General features: G+C 33.5%; 2 protein-coding genes across 2 annotated transcripts; one reads left to right on the top strand and one right to left on the bottom strand.

The window, feature by feature from the left end:
- Nucleotides 1-1,230: 1,230 nt before the first annotated feature.
- LOC130622142 (dentin sialophosphoprotein-like) lies at nucleotides 1,231-12,726 on the bottom strand. The gene is made up of 5 exons (XM_057437558.1): nucleotides 12,546-12,726; nucleotides 4,990-5,055; nucleotides 4,089-4,173; nucleotides 2,825-2,961; nucleotides 1,231-2,570 (listed from the first exon to the last, which is right to left on the bottom strand). The coding sequence occupies exons 2-5, from the start codon at nucleotides 5,044-5,046 to the stop codon at nucleotides 2,304-2,306; spliced, it is 546 nt and encodes a 181-aa protein (XP_057293541.1). The 5' UTR covers nucleotides 5,047-5,055; nucleotides 12,546-12,726; the 3' UTR covers nucleotides 1,231-2,303.
- Nucleotides 12,727-12,808: 82 nt separating this feature from the next.
- LOC130622144 (60S ribosomal protein L27-like) lies at nucleotides 12,809-17,777 on the top strand. Its single transcript, XM_057437559.1, has 4 exons — nucleotides 12,809-12,912; nucleotides 15,781-16,031; nucleotides 17,114-17,224; nucleotides 17,700-17,777. Exons 2-4 carry the CDS (start codon nucleotides 15,781-15,783, stop codon nucleotides 17,746-17,748), a joined length of 411 nt encoding a protein of 136 aa, XP_057293542.1. The 5' UTR covers nucleotides 12,809-12,912; the 3' UTR covers nucleotides 17,749-17,777.
- The last annotated feature ends 175 nt before the right edge of the window (nucleotides 17,778-17,952 follow it).

Genomic DNA, 17,952 nt, shown 5'->3' with positions numbered 1-17,952 from the left:
TTAGTTGTTTTAGAACTGAAAGAATTATTTAAGGGCTGTCTAAATGTTCCAATGAACTTTTAATTGTTTTGAAGATACCGGCTTTTCGAGATTTTTAGATTTCAATTACATTGAATGTCATATTTCAGCAAATCAAACCAAATATTGACATTTGTTGTCATTCTTTACACCTGTTGAAGGATATGCTTTACTTTAGACCTGTTAAAATATATGCACTCAAACATTTCGAATGTATAGATATTCCAGAAGCAAATTGTTTCCTCATAGGAGATTATTTTCAAATGACACTCATAAACCTCCTACGCCTCTTAAATGTATACTGACTACATCACCACGTCAGTTTGCAATGAATATTATGTTAGCATACAAAATCTTCACACAGAGAAAAACATATATAAACTAATTCTTTACGTCTGTACATTTTTACTTGCATAAACGCATGCATACAAAACACCAAACATAATTTATACTATTAATTTTGATACAAGCACTTGTTTTTATTTACCCTAAAAGTGCACACATCTACCCCTATACCCCTGGTTAAAGGTGAACAAATCTTCCCCTACACCCTTGGTAAAAGTGCACTACATTTCAACCTGGAGCATAGGGCATGTGTCAAATAAGAACAAGTAACAGTCTCTTAAATTCTAATAAATACAGAATATAAATCTTTGTTCTTGCATTACAATGTTCTTTTTACATATACACATCACATTTAACAATATTCAAATGTTTTTCAAAATTTTCGGAGTGACCAGTGTTTGTAAAAATCTGGGAAATTGGTTAAGAAAAAAGTCCTGCAAAACAAATTTTTTTAATAATGATGCTGAAAAAAATAACCTTCAAAGTATCTCTGTCAATTCTTTGTTCTTTTCCCTGTTGAGTTTTAACTCTAATGACTAAATAAAAGCACTTTAAGCATTTTAAGGCCAAAAAAATTAATCTTTTAAAAATCCGGCTACCACGCTGCCCTTTTTTTAAAACTAGTCAGTGGCCCATGGAATAATCCACAAGTTCGCCCGTTCTATTTATACCGCATTACGTGCCTCTCACTACTTGCGGAACCAATTTGCGTGACAGACAGATGTATACAGGTATTGTAATATAGATAGAAAAACATAGTTTACATGATTTGATTTTGTACAAAAAAGGTTAATACTAACCTTACATTTACGTATCTAAATTATTTACTAGTTTTTTACCACTTGAAGCAGAAAGATAGAATAAAAATTGGTAGTAAATATAAATTTTTTATTGATAGGATTAAACTTGTTTGACAATAAATACAATAAATATTTTAAACTAAAACCAACATATGCAGTTAATAGTTTATATAAAATTGACATTCTTAACAAACATAATTACAATAAAATCATTAAAGATAAGTAAAGATTTCAAAATGAAATAATTTAGAACATTATCATATATTCATTACATTGTACTGTTTTCTTTTGGAAGTGACTGTATAAAAATCTAAGTTCTCTCGTTACCCATGACATTTCTTTTATTTGTTTACTTGTGATTTTTATTGCATTAAGCTCTATTAACACTTTTTAGGGCATTTAAATATCATGTAGTGTATACCATCCGTATTACGTGAATGTCAAAATTATGTGACTTGACTTTTCTCGCTAACTTTCTATGTTCGCTGGCCAACACTGCATAACCATGACCTGATATCCTTACATTTAAGTCTAGGATCTACCAATTACCAATTTCACTGGTACTCAAACTTTTGTAATTTACAAAATAAAACAGACAGGCTAAACATCACTGGGGACTCACTGATGAGAAAAATTTGCATGGTGAAGGTAAGACATTTCCATCTATTGTTAGCTTAATTTTATTAAATACATAAGAAACCTATATTTATAAGAAACTATGCTGACTGGAGAATATTTTTAATCGTCATGTGTGCTCTCTTACACAGAGCCTCTTTGTTAATTCACTTTACCTAGTTTTACAATAGAACAAGATGCATGGCAATGTTTGAAGCAGCCACTAGTTACATCTGAGACAAGTTTATTCATAAAAGGACTATTGGAATAAACAATCAAGAGATGTAAAAAACGTGATTAGGATATTTAAGCCGATTCCCTTATTGTTCAACCCTGCACAAAAACCACCTCCATGCACATTAGTTTGCAAAGTTGTTTTAAGCAATAGCCTATAGTCAAAATCATAAAGTTATGTAGCAAGCAGAGTTGCCAGATTATTGCTAGAGCTGTTTGTTTGAATACAATCATGTAACACGGGCAATATACGTTACGTGTATATTCTTTATTTTTGAAATTAATGTACTGCTAACTAAATTCATCGGAATCAGATTCAGTTAAACTTTCATGACTGATTGAGTCGGATTCTGACATTGAATGTTTTTTAAGGCTTGTTTGCATGACTTCGTTCACAAGAGCACTTCGCTTTCGTTTTCTAATATTAGAAGTATTGTGACTTTCATTACTTAAACTTGACAATAAATTTGTAATGCTTTTGTTGTTTTGATTAGGTGTATCAAAACTAAGGAAGCTCTCCTGATTCTCCTCTTGAATTTCCAAGTCTTCACATTCACTCTACAAGAAAAGCATGGAATTCTGTATAGGCACAATTTCTGGACAATCAAACAGCATAAAATAAAAAAATTACATATGCCATACTATTATTGTTTATATTTGATATTGCACATTATCAGAAAAAACGTCTAAAAATAACTAGTTATTTCTGATTACCAAAAAACTAATTCTACTTTCACCTTTCACCTTTCTTTGAAAATGATAAAGCATATGTATCAAATATAGCCAAAAACAAACTTAAGAAAATTGTTAACCTCAAAAAAAGAATCTTCTTGAACATCATCATCTTGAACATCATCATCCTTACTATCTCCATTACTGTCATCGGTGTTATCACTGTCATCACTGTCAACACTGTCATCACTGTCACTGCAGTCATCTACTTCATTGTCTATAAAAATAAAGGCAAGCAATACAATAGGTAGATGAACCTAATGTTAAGTCTGCTAATAATGTGAGGAATAATGTTTTAGAAGAAAAGTAAAAAAACATATATAAGCATATATTTCTTAAAAAAATTGATATAGAGAAACAAAAGAAATATTTGAAAATGGGCTGTTTAGTGCATTTCATGTGTATGACGAAACAAGAGAAGAAATAGTTGGGATAAATTGTAAGTCAAACATAAAAACAAGGTGATTGTGAGAGCAAATATAAAAACTGTTGCACTTAAGAAGTTTTCTTTCTGAATAATGTGGAGTCGACCTCAGACAATCAGAAGAGACGTATTACAATTTATTCTTTCAGCATTTCCTTGCGTCGGTCATCCAGAGTGTAATTGTTACTTCCCCATGGAATTACATCACACTAGTTAGTAATTTATCGATGAGAATGTCCTTATCGACACTGTCATCGCAGCGATAAAACCACTTTGACCTTAGATATCTTGAGAACCAAGTCTCACCATAACTCTTATCACACTATAAAAAAAATTTAGGCCAACTTGTTCTTAATGGTTAGTTTTCCTTTAAAGAACGCCATATCTTTCTCTAAAACCATGAAATACGATTGTACTGAACCTAAACAACGTCATATTTTATTTTGAAATTATCAAAACAAGATCATATGGAACTTTACCAAACCATATTTAGTTATGAAATCATCAAAAATGAGGTATAAAGATTAAACAAACCCATATTTTGTTGTAAAATCTTGAAAATGCAATCGTATGAAGTTTAAACAAAAGGGTTGAAACTTAAATGCAACAATAGTAATAAGCAGCCTTTTTCAATTTATTTTGTTCTTTTATATATCTCATTAAAGGGCTGATGGTACTTCTTCTTAAAGCAAATGACAACTAAGTAACATCTTTAAAAAAAAGAGTTAAAAACATTGGTATTACTACTATATTATTATACTATATAGGATTTTTATTAAAATGTTGAATGTTTCTTTTGTGATAGAACATTAGAGTTACTGTCTTAGAACAGGTGTACGATAGTTCACTTATCTGCATAAAAAGATTATACAAGCAAAATGTCAATTTGATATAAAAATATTAGTAATAGTTTTCAGTACCTTTTCCACCAATGTAACAATTGTTCGCATTGTCTAAATGTGACAGGTTGATAGCTTCCCATGGCTCTTCTACACAATGTTCATACTAAAAGAAAACTATGATACAGAGTGGCCACTAACCAAATTACCCACAATTTTGGGCCTTTTTTTAGGAGAGTGGACTAGTTTAACAAAAAAGAATGTAAAAGCACAAAACATGTCTTAATTAATAACTCTTTCCTGCTCCCTTAAAACAGAATGTAAAATTTTACTCTAGAACTAAAGTAATTGAATTTTGATTTTTATGATATATACATATCATTTTGGACAAATTTCAAGTTTCCAATGTCACAGAAAAAGTGCTGACCTAAGCAAAAAAATTTTTGTTGCTGCCATTTTGGTTTTTTTATTGTGTACAATAGTGTGCCAAGTTTCATTTAGTTTGGACAAGCCTATCAAAAGTTATATATGTTTGAAAAAAATCCAGGCCTGGACTGACCTAAAAAACTGATTAAAAAAAAACCATAGGTTTTCCAAAAGTTTTTACCATTTTTGTAACTTTTCAAAGTACTTTATTTCCAGTTATTAAGGGGTGGTGGCCAGTCTGTTTTACTGCAAATCTTGATGGATCAGACGTCATTGATAGCCAGGCAATTTTTAGCAAAATAATTTTTTATCGCTTCCACTAGATTGAGATTGAGATTTCAATAATGATCAATTTAATGTAAATTATTGTGTTCTCTCAAAAAAGAAGTTGGTGGTATTAAAGTTTAAAGGTTTTCTATTAGCTCAACTTTAGGAATTTGAAGGAATTTTTGTAGCAATGCATCATAAAGAGTGTGCATTATACTATACAACCTTTCTCATGATGCATAAAGAATTATCTATTCATTTTAAAGAAATATGATAGATAAATATTCACCTTTCTAATGATAAAACTTAAGTCTTTTAATACAAAGTTCTCAATTCCTTTAGCCATTACTTGATCCTAAAATAAAATCACAATGACTTTATGTAATGTGAATAACAATTAAACTATTCTGTCAGCAGTCTTTTGTGAATTGGTTTTATCATCTGATGAACCTCTATACATACTGTGGTAGTTTGTAGTTTTTAGTAGTAGTTTTTTTTATTATTTTAAATACTTCACTTGTACAACGCTTTAAATGTTTTATATACTACTGTTGGTTTATCTCACATATTACCTTGTTGGTCCCCATAATCATACACTAAAACTACCTTATATCAGAATTTCAAAGTATGTTTTTAAAATAAAAGAAGACTTTTTATAAGAAACTTCAAAAGAAACTTAAGATTTTAAAAAACAGGAATATTAAAGGAATCAGGAGTGATATATAATGTTGAATTTTGGTGGTAGAGAAAATGTGTTTTTATTAATCACAAAGACAAACCATATGACAAAATTTGTGAAGATTATTATGTGCTTGGTGCATTGATACAGATTTAGAAAAGAAGAAACAGAGAATTTCAGTGGTTTTATCCCTTCTTGAAGATGATCCAAGTTGAGTTAGTGACAGTGTTTAATAAAATGAAACTGGAAAATATTAAAGCTGATAATGGTGTAGAGAAACTTGATTATTTTTAAAATAGACAAGTTAACTGAAATTTTTAAGGTTATATCATATTTGATAGATACACATGTGAACCTAACCAGAAAGTTGAGACTTCTGTCTTGGAATGTGAGAAAAGGTACAATCGAATAATGCAAAAAACATATGAAATTACCTTCTATCTTGGCATTTAAACTACTTGAATTTACAACATTTAACAGTTGTTGAATAAACAAAGAAAGAACAGGTTATTTGATGGAATGAAAACTGCTCTCAGAAAGTTCCGAGGAGAATAAACTATACCATAGAGTGATATTTCTGGTATTGTATCAGATTCCAAAGGAGCTACAGCCTGAGAACAGACTTTATTGTCATCAAAATTAATCATAATTGCTTTAACAGGCCGCAGAGAATTTAAAACATGGTGAAAATAAACATTTTTGATTCAGAAAAAATGACTTTAAACCAAATACATTAGGTTCCATTGGTAAACCTATGAAATGCAGAGTTTGTGAGTCGTCCTCAGGGGACAGTCCATGAACTCTTAGAAGCATATCACATCAATTATCAGTTCAAATGAAAGTGAGGTGTGCTTACTAAGAAATCGTCTCCAAGATAGTTTTAAAAAAATCGTTTTATATCCCCTCATTTTTTAATTAACATGACTTTCCACAAGAGTCTGAAAAGATTTTAAAATAATATTTTTTTAAATGAAATCATTTTAAATATATAGAAATTGTTTCATTTTTTCTGATTCGTTTTAAATCATTTTATCATCATTCATCATTCTCGGCTTAACGTCCGTTTTCCATGCTAGCATGGGTTGGACAGGGTATACAAACCCAATGTCAGCTCTTAACCTTCCACCAATACTAAAAAAATTACGAGTGCTATGATGTGCGAAAAATCGCACTCGTAAACAAAATTTACAAGTGCGATGTGAATATTTGCAAGTGTGATTCACACTTAACTATTTTTTGTTTACCACAATGTTATATGTTATTTAAGCTGTATAGAAATGAATTTTGTAAAACGTATTAACCACAAGTGCAAGGTTGAAAAAACGTTGAACGCGATGATGTGTGGGCAGATTTGCTATATCTTTTTGGCATTAAATATACTTCTAGACATTTTTGATTTCTCTTTCCCCTTTAAAAAAGATTTTTTAAACTTTATTCAACATGTTTTTTCTTTGGTATTACATCACAAAAACATTCGTCCAAAAGCTGTATTAAGGTACAGGACACCTAACCTCTCCCATGTTCTGGTTATATTTAACTTGCATGGGTGCGCACTCTTCTCGCAGTATTCTCTGTGACAATGAAGGTCGGACTGACTTGTGGCATGGTTCCAAATGGTCTTCCGTCTTTCGTTTGAGTCTCAGTGTAATGCACCAGCCGAGCATAAGAGTGTCAGCTTGAAGGAAAGGGACCTTTAAGGGGACTTTAATGTTCTCTATACTTTTTAAACAAATCAATCACAAAGAAATGAATGTTATGTAATCAGAGTAATAGCCTTTTTCATTGCTCTATAATATTTAAAAAAAAGAAAAAATTCACGAGTGAGATAATTAGCATTCATAAATTTTTTTACAAGTGTGTGGGCGAGTGCGCGTGTGATCGCACTCGTCTCAAGGAATGGCCTGCCAATGCTTGCCGAGAATTGAGTTACAGTACCGGAAAAAGATTGTTTAGCATATCGAGCGCGCAACGTGCACGGACTCCCTCGATACGCGATGTACCACATTTATAATAATAAGAAAATCCGTCTTGATGTGTCGCGATGGTAGGTGATAATGAGAATAAAGAGAAAGTTTTTTTTTAATGAGAATAGAGAGAAAGTTTTTTTATTTCCAACACATCTCTGCTTTATCTTTTTTGTATTTTAAATAGGTGTATAATATAAGAAAATTTTTACCTTTCGTATTTATTAAAGTAATTCTAGCGCATTACTTTTTCAACGTATTTTTTTTCTAACGCTGCTTTTTGTTCTTAAACTTTGAAAATGCGATCTAAAAAAACTTTTCTATTGCCGTTCTTTGTTCTTAAATTTTTTAAATGCGATTTAACGAAGCTTTTCTATCGCTGTTCTTCGTTCTTAAACTTTTAAAATGCGATCTAAAACAGCATTTCCATCGCTGCTTTTTGCTCTTAAACTTTTAAAACGCGATCTAAGAAAGCATTTCTATCGCGGCTTTTCGTTTATAAACGTTTTAAATGCCATCTTAAAAAACATTTCTATCGTTGCTTTTCATTCTTAAACTTTTAAAATGCGATCTTAAAAACCATTTCTATCGCCGTTTTTGTTTATAAACTTTTAAAATTCGATCTAAAAAAACATTTCTATCGCCGCTTTTCGTTTATAAACTTTTAAAATACGATCTTAAAAAAATATTTCTATCGCCGCTTTTTGTTTATAAACTTTTAGAATTCGATCTAAAAAAGCATTTCTATCGCCGCATTTTGTTCTTAAACTTTTAAAATTTGATCTAAAAACACATTTCTATCGTCGCTTTTCGTTTATAAAAACTTTTAAAATTCGATCTAAAAACACATTTCTATCGCCGCATTTCGTTCTTAAGCTTTTAAAATGCGATCTAAAAAAACTTTTTTATCGCCGTTCTTCGTTCTTAAATTTTTAAAATGCGATCTAACGAAGCTTTTCTATCGTTGTTCTTAGTTCTTAAATTTTTAAAATGTGATCTAAAAAAGAAAGATTAACGCTAGCTGTATACCCTAGATTGTTACGCATAAGTTAAAAAAATATAACACAAAGGAAGTATAATTATATTTAAACATCCGCGATCATTGTTGAATGCACTCTTATTTTTAAAATAGTTCTATTATGAATTGTTAATGGCCTCGATAGCTTCGAGAATGATATCGAGAATGATGCATCGCGAAGCCCTCTCAATACAATTTGAAAGTAAAAAAAGGTCTATCGCGGATCGAGAATATATACCGTCGCGATACGCGAAGCGCAATGTTAAACAACCTTTTTCCAGTACTGTACTACCAACTCCTTTCCTGCAAACTCCACAAGGCCACTTTCCAACTACAAGGTCAGACTTGGCTGCAATGCTACTAATCATGACTTTAGACTTTCCTGTGTTCACCCTTAGCCCTTTCTCTTCTAGTCCTTTCTTCCACTTCTCACACTTTTCATCTAATTCTTCCATAGACTCTGCTATGAGAAGCAAATCATCTGCATACAATAACTCCCATGGACAACCTGTTCTGAACTCCATCGATAGAGCTTCTAAGACTAGAACAAACAACAAAGGACTAAGTAAAGAACCCTGATTTACACCAACATTTACACTAAATTCATCACTAAGTAAATCGTTAATCCTGCACGACTTCTAGCATTGCTGTACATAGACTGTACCATCATAACTAGCCACTCATCCACACCTAATTTTCTCATACCCCATCAAATAACTTTACGTGGCACTCTATCGAAAGCTTTCTCTAAATCTACAAAGGCAAAATAGAGATTATTTCTCTTTCCTAAATACTTTTCCTGAAGCTGTGTGAGTAAAAATATTGAATCTGTAGTGCCACGCCCTGGAACAAAACCAAATTGCATCTATCTATATCAATTCTTTCTCTAAGTAAGTTATCAATCACTCTTTCAATAACTTTCATTACTTGATCAACCAACTTCAAACCTCTATAGTTACCTCTTTCTAATGCATCACCCTTGCCCTTGAAACAATTCACTATTACACTCGACTGCCACTCATTCGGAATAGCACCATCCTTTATAATCTGATTAGCAAGACTTGTAATAAGCTTAACTCCAATATATCCAGATGTTTTTACCATCTCTGCAACAATACCTGATACTCCTGCAGCCTTGCCAATTTTCAATTTCCTAATAGCCTCCACTACCCATTCTGTCTTGACCTACATAGCTGGGCCTTCTACAACATCATCATCAGACAAATTATCCTCATCCCAATCAAACTCAGTGTTAAGCAACCTCTGATAATAATTCTTCCAAACTACCCTTTTCTCCTCCTCTGTGCTACCTAAAACACCTTCATCATTACGTATACACTTCTCACCTACAACATCTTGTTAGTCTTCTTTGCTTTGCTATCTTGAATACCTCATTGCGCTGGTCTTCCCTTCTTAACACAGCTGCAAATCTGTTTCTCTCTGCTTCTGATTTTTCATTTGATGTGACTGCTATTAACTCGTCATAAAACTTATCTTTATTTTCCTCACTGACTCCAATCCTACTACCTATCAAAAAATTTATCCCTATAATACGATTATTAACACGCATAACATCTATTACTATTCCTACCCACTTCTCTGCAACGAATATGCCAATTCCTCCATATCCATCACTATTACCAATCCAAAAAAGCTTATACCTTGCCCTCCTACCTTCCACAAATCTCACTGAAGCTCCTCTCCACCTGACTTCCTGAACATAACACATATCAAAAGATCTACGCTCTAACATTTCAATTACTTCACCTGCTCTACCTCTCAGAGTATCAATATTTACACTAGCCATCCTCAACCTAGTGTTATCTACCTTGTGATGTGATAGCTGGGTGACAGTCTGACGATGCTCACACCTGACATCTGTCCTACCATGCGTGACACCTTCACTCCTTAGAGTTCCAGCCCCGTTTACACAGTTTGTCTGATCAACTGTTCTTACGGCCATTAATAAAGAGTTTTGGCATTGTTTTACAACTGGATGCCCTTCCTAGCGCCAAATGTTCACAGACCGGACTGGGTGTTTTTTTAAAAGTGACACCATCACTATGTGGCATTTCATGGGACTTCCACAATTGCCCCTTTAAACTAAGGTATGGTGGAGGACATTCAACTCCTCTCTTGTCTCTTAAAGAGACCCTTCACCCTATATTCAATATGTAGTGCAAACATCAATGTAGTCTAGTAAACTAAACTTATCATTTTTCCCTTTTGCGATAGCACGCTGAAATAGCAGGACAGACATCAAAGCGCAAGAGCAGAAAAGAGAGACAGGTATCCTGTCTTCGTCAACGCTGCTCTGCACCTCCATGATTAGACAAACCCTCATAATTCGACATTTTTAGCGTCGATATATATATAACTATATTCACACTTATTAGAATACTTGTGGCAGCTTCTAAATTTTTAAACTTAACTATGCTCTGGAAAAACAAATACTTCTTTCCAGTGTTATTTCTTTGGCTATTTTTTACACGTCTAATCGCAAAATGCCTAGGGACTTTTTATGTGCAATTTTACCATGTCAAATAATTGCCAACGCGAAGGTACTTGGTTTGAAAATATGTCGGTAATTACTTCGGCAAATGCTGAGTGCTGTATCAAATTACAAAGGTTGTTACCGCCCTTAATCCTATTCGAGCTGGAGGGGGAGAGGTGATAAGCCCCCTCTCCCTTGCCTCTTCAACTTTTTCCATAACTTTTTATGGGCTTAGTCAAACCTTGATATTTTATTTGCCTTCCAAAATATATCCTTTTGAAATAAAAACCATACACAAATGTGTGACATGTTGAATAATCAGTAACTTTCACAACCTGCGTCTCAAATAAATATCCTTTGAAATAAAAATCATGCACAACTTGCGTCTCAAATAAAAATCCTTTGAAATAAAAATCATGCACAACTTGCGTCTCAAATAAAAAGTCCTTTGAAATAAAAACTATGCATATTTTATTTTTCATTTAATTGCTTAGCTATGTTCTGGCTATGCAGTCAGTAATAATTTAAGCGCTACCAAAATAATACGTAACGTGCCACTAAAAAAGACTGGAGCTGGAATGAAAGTTTTAAATAATGAAAAAAGTCGAAGATAACCAAATTGGCGGTCGAGCGATAAGAAAAATAAATATTAAAAAAGCTATATCTGGAGTTACATGAAGTTTTAACAAAAAGTAAATATATCATTTAGCATTTCTCAAGCAAATCTTTCAGATGAGTCCAACTTGTAAAAGTACCTTGGGATCCCTTTAAGTTGGCCATGTTTTAGCTTCGTTGAACAAATAAGAAAGTTGTGCTGGTACAGAAAACCTTATATTGGCGCGAAATAAAATAGGAAATACTCGCCTAACTAGTCTATAGAAAATCTCCTAACTAAGCTACTATCCTAATTTGGTGTGATAGCTTAATTTGTGGTTATCCCTGACTGTTATACGACATTCACGTTGATTATTTAGCAAAAAAACTGCATTGTTAAGATCATTCAGTTAATAAATATCATTCCAATTTCTTAAATATCGTTCCACACATGCCATATTTAAATTTACCGGTTCTTTAAGCGATTTTGAGCTTAAAGAACCGGCACTGGTGCACTAGCCACGTGGTGCCATAGATTAGTGGTTATAGCGCTTGTACTCTGTGCAGGAGACCGGGGTTCGATTCCTCTTGCGGCGATTCAACATGGGCGAGTGAATGTTACCATAGCCCCGGGTTAACTCAAGCCATGTGAGGGAAATTGGGAAGATGGCACACTGTGTGGGCCGTTGGATGTTTCCGGGAGTTGTCTAGTACAGGGCAGGCCTTAATTGGGTCTGCGTAGCTCAAAAAGAGCATTAAACATTCTAGGACTCTCCATCTAAGCCATGGCCCCTCCTGGAAATAATAAACAGGGTATATATCCCTCGATATGTGTGAGGCTAGCCATGTAAAATATGCATATCTATCTGCATTAAAAGACTTTAAGATTTTAAATTCCATTGTAGGAGCCTTGAACACATTGATCTTTTTTAAAAATTGCTATATATAAGCCAAGGATAACATTCACTTTGTGGTATAATATTTAGCTTTCGTGGCTTCCTCATCCCATTCAGGATCCGAGAAAAAAGCTTGCGCAACCTGTCTCCACCTAGCTAAATAGCTAGAGCTATAATAATAAAGCGTGAACTGTACTTACCAATAAAAAAGCGTGAGTTGTACTTAATACAGTAGCTAGCAGAAGACTCTCACATTATAACATACTTCTTAGGACATATTAAACATATCGCAACACAACAACAAAGGCACAATAAAGGTAGTAACTAGCAACGACAAGGAAAGCCGCGCACATGCTGATATCGATTCCCGCCTCGTTCATGATAAACAGTCAATGTTTTGGGTGCCTATATAGCACAATTATTATCTAGGCACATATTTTGTATAGATTTTTGGTAACATGGGCACCTCCATGAAAATGAATTTCATTGGCTGCCAAGAATTGATCGAGTTGAATAAGTAAGACACATATTTTTTCTTTTGGAGTTGGTGCCCAAGATAACTACACAGTATGTGCTTCCTATTAAAATTTTGTTCAACTTAATCATCATATATCTTCAAAATCGCTTAGCTTTCACTTTTTTATGATGGTTTTATATAGTATAAGTTCCTAGTTATCATATATTTCGCATTATTTTGTCTCTACATCAGCCACAAAACTTGAAAATTATAGGAGAGCTAAGTTCCTATAATTTTACATTCTACAGTTAAAAAGCCGTTTATGATATTAGAATTATGTTTTTGTGAGCTTAGCTCCTTGATATTTTTTTGAGTTGTTATGATAATGTGGTCACTGTTGTAGCAGGTGAATTTAAAGAGGTTAATTTAGCATCATTTTGACAGAACTGCTGTGTTTCTACAATGTCTAGCTAGCTAACCACTATCAACAGTTGCAACGAGGGATTTCCCTTCTAGCAAAGTGTTTCCTGTAGTAAGCACTTACAGTTGATTCCAACACAGTTGGAATCAACTGTAATATACTTTGATTATGACCTTGAGACATACTATATCAGTATGCAGACTTGCTAATAAATACACCTTTACGATAATTCAAAAGTTTATTAATGAGAAAACACTTTTCTTCGTGATAACTTTTCTTGCCGCGCTTTGTTTTTAATGAAAAGTACACATAAGTTGTATCTTATTATTATTAATGTTTCCTGAAAATTTGAAAGAAATTGATACGACAGAAGTTAAAAAACTGGAGAAAACACGCTTTCGTCTCTAACAAACTCTCATAAAAACACGATTTTTACCTCCTTTTTTTCAAATATTGTAAAATGATGGAGAGCCGTAGGAACGCATGTACAATTAAATTATCGTAAAGGTGTATTATCTTTTCAGGCAATTTTAAAACCCATAATTTAGCCTCAAAAACCTCACTTCTAAGGTAAAAATTGAAAAATCACTAGTCGTTAACCCATGGAAAAATCCACGGCTTCGCCCATCCTTATTAACCGCATTTTGTGTTTCTTGCTACTGCGGTTACCATTTTGCGTGACAGTCAGACAGACTTATACGGGTATTATAATATAGACTAGTCGTTGCCCGTGGAAAAATCCACGGGTTCGCCCGTCCATTATATTTACCCGTCGCAACAAAGTGGATAGAAATATATCGCATTTGATATTCGTGTTTCCGTAACATGATTTTCTAACTCAGCAGGGGGTCCGCGCAGAGACAGACAGACGACGGCTATTATTATAGAGACTAGTGTATAAACCCCATGGATAAATCCACTTAGGCAAAAGGTCAATAAAAAGAAAGTTGTTTTAGATGTTTTGCTGACGTCAGCAGTGCAGTGATAAAAAAAACATTGCGAAATTTGTTTATTCTTTGTCTGTAATGTGTAGAGGTTGAAACACTGGTCAAAATAACGTACAGAATCATATGTTCTCGACGAACGCCTAATGAGATATCAGGGATTAAAAATTTTGCTGACGTCGGCAAAGAACCGTCAAAACCCTAAATATTTTTTTAGAAATTAGTATACCTGTTGCCTCCATTGCATAGATCTTAAAACGCTGATCAAAAAAATGTATAAGATGATGTACCTTTGAGAAACGGTTGCAGAAATATTAGGGTTTAAAGGTTTTTTGATGACGTCATCAACTCGTCCATTCCGAAACGGATTCAGGGATCCGGGTTTGGGAAAATTACCCAAGTTGATCCTAGGTGGTCCTTGTTACCCATGCGGTGAAAAATCATTGACGTCACCACCTCGTTTCCAAGTTATTTGGCCTGGTGCACTGTAATGGTTTCATTAATTTAATATAGGATATTGACCTTAAGTAGTGTTATTTTCGTCGCGCAGTAACGTCAGAAAATTTGACATATTAGAGATGCATTTTTTGGCAACATCAAAGAAAAATGAAGACATCCACTTTGCCTGTCACAGACACACAGACAGACACACTTAGCGTATTATTATATAGATATTATTTGGTTATAGTACAGAACCACTGTTTTATCTTAGAACACTATGGAAACATAGATAAATACAGAGTTTAAGTAAACTGTCTATCAACAAAAATTGCTTGGGCAGAGCATGCCTTTCCTAATGGCAATAGTGTAAGTGGTACAACATTGAGCCTTGTATGCCTTGATACCTCAAAAATCTTTGTTAACAAATGTTTTGTTGTCCAAGGAACTGTATTTAATACAATTTACAGAGTAAATTCATGGTTAATGGAGTAACACAAATCTGCTTACTTTAAAAGTTGTTTTTTTATGGCTGGGGCAACTGCCTTCAAAGTACTGTTTGCATTTTGGTAATAATTTGCAAGAATTAAGGAAAGTGAAAAACAAGAATTTTAATTGAAAAGTCTCCCTTATATGTATGGGCAGCTTATTTACTAGTCTGTGGCTTGTGGAAAAATCCATCGGTTTGCTGTCCTTTCAATACCTCATTGCGTGCGTCTCGTTACTTGCGATATCATTTTGCGTGACAGACAGACATATATAGATTATAACATCACAGGAGTTGTTCATGTGATCAATATGACATTGTATTTGATTCTAGAAATGGTTAACAATAAAAATATCCGTTTGTTAATAGTTGTTGCATAAAAGGAGGGATATCATAAGCATAAGAACGCCTTTCTAATTTAATTATTTTAAAACCATAGCCAATACCTCAAGAAGCCTTAAGGTGGTTAATGATTATTTGACAAAATTTTTAGAGTCAAGTAAGGTAAACTAAGAAATGCTTAGGGTTTAAAATAGTAAAAATGTAGTGAATGTTAAAGATACTTGGAACTTTTTGAGCTTAAAAATTTGGTGCAGAATATTGAGACAGTTAAAACTTGTAACCATATTTTTTCATAGATTTTGTTTAGTACAATTAAGTGATATACATTTCTCATTCTTTATTATAGATGGGCAAGTTTATGAAGTCAGGCAAAGTCGTGCTTGTACTGGGTGGAAAGTATGCTGGCAGAAAAGCCATCATTGTAAAGAATTATGATGATGGTACACAAGATCGTCCCTATGGTCATGCTTTGGTAGCTGGTATTGACAAATACCCATTGAAAGTTACTAAGCCTATGGGTAAAAAGCGTACAAATAAACGATCAAAAATTAAGTCGTTTGTGAAAGTAGTCAATTATAACCACCTGATGCCTACAAGGTAATATTTAGTTTATGTTGTCAAAGCATTGTTGTTGCTTCTTCAGAAAGCAAGTTTTTTGTTGCTTTAATCACAAAAAGATTTCTGTCAAAACGGTCTGACCAACAGTAAAGTATTTTAGCGAAAGGAACATTTAGTGAAAATGTTAGGTCATAAACTTTGCCTTGCTTAAAGGAGTTTGTTTAAAATGCAGACATTTAGACTTATAGCTATTCCAGAATTATGTTTAGATTTGTAATTAAAATTCTAATATTCAAAGCCAAATTTTCTTGTGTTTATTTGTGGTAATTTATTTCCATAAAACTTATTAAACAAAACTCAGAAGAAAAGTAAATTATTACAACTAAGTTTAACATTGTGAATAATTTAAGATATCTTCTTGTGTTTACCTTTTTGCAATAAGAATAATAAATGTAGCCCTAGAACGCATTCTTTTATCAGCCCAGCTAAGATACAACAAGCTGCATGGACTGTGTTAGAAGTGTTATGTTGTACGGTAGTGGGGCAGTGAAGCAGGAAGATCTTGACCGTTTAGAAAGGAATGATATGAGAATGGTTAGGTGGATGTGTAACGCCAGTCTGAGAGACAGAAAGAGTTCAGATGAGCTAAGAAGCAGGCTAAGTCTCCGTAGAATTAAAGATGTTATCCAGATAAGAAGATTGAACTGGCTGGGGCACTTGGAAAGAATGGAGGAGGATAATTGGGTAAGAAAGTGTAGAGACTTATAGTTCCTGGGGCAAAGCCAGGAGGCAGAGCGAGAAAGACTTGGCAGGAGGTTATAAGGACAGACTTGACACAGAGGAAGTTGAATTTAGATCTAACACAGTCTAGATCAGATTGAAAGAGGGTCATTAATATACCCCGTCCAACCCATGCTAGCATGGAAAACGGACGTTTAGCCGAGAACGATGACTCATTAGAGACAGAGTCAATACGCTTCCAAAACTAGCACACCAGTTGTTTTGATCAATGCTGACAAAAACCCTGTGGGAATTTTTGCAAATAATAAAACATGTTGTAAATAATTCTTTGTTATTTCAACTTTTGTCTTTGAATGCTTTTGTGTTTTTGTTCGTTTTAGATACTCCGTAGATGTTCAATTGAACAAATCTCATGTGAATAAAGATATATTAAAAGACGGTAGCAAAAGACGTCGTGCTAAGACGGAAATAAAAGCAAAATTAGAAGAAAGGTATTTAAATCTTCCTTATGGGGTGTTCATATGGGGAATATATCCTTTGGAGCAAGAAAATGCTCCATGATTTTAGGTTGAGATCTTGGATTAACAAACTGCTTTAAAAATTTAATTGCATTGATATGGGATTCCTATTCCGACCTTGGTAGGCAAGTATATAAGATTTTGGGTGTACATGCTTGAGATATGGTTAAGCAGGTAGTCACAAATCGTAAAAAAGTATTTTGCTAAAATCATAAAGTCAGGCATTAGTTTTTTTTGGTATTTTTAAGTACTAGTCGTTAAGTACTAGTGGAAATCCACGGGTTCGCCCTTATTTTTTATACCGCATTGCGTGCTTCTCGCTATTGCGCAGCTAAGCTACCATTTTGCGTGACAGACAGAGGGACGGACGGACGGACAGACGTATACGGGCATTAAAATATAGATTAATAATAATATATATACATCCTTTTTTGTTTTTGTTTTTTAGGTACAAGAGCGGCAAAAACAAATGGTTTTTCCAGAAGTTACGGTTCTAATTTGAGAATAAAAATAATTTCCCAAGAAACGTGTTGTTAATTTACCGTAATTTATGTTTTTAAACGCGAGTTTAACGTGAAATAATGCATACTGGTCCCTGTGTTTTATTATTATTATTATTATTAAACAAAAATTTTCGCCAGAACTGCATGTTGCCAATAATGAGAAACCTTTCAACCTTTTCCAATATTGTACTTACCTTG

This window comes from Hydractinia symbiolongicarpus, chromosome 12, assembly GCF_029227915.1.
Source record: "Hydractinia symbiolongicarpus strain clone_291-10 chromosome 12, HSymV2.1, whole genome shotgun sequence".
Classification (NCBI taxonomy): domain Eukaryota; kingdom Metazoa; phylum Cnidaria; class Hydrozoa; order Anthoathecata; family Hydractiniidae; genus Hydractinia; species Hydractinia symbiolongicarpus.
This window is presented reverse-complemented; position numbering and strand designations above follow the sequence as displayed.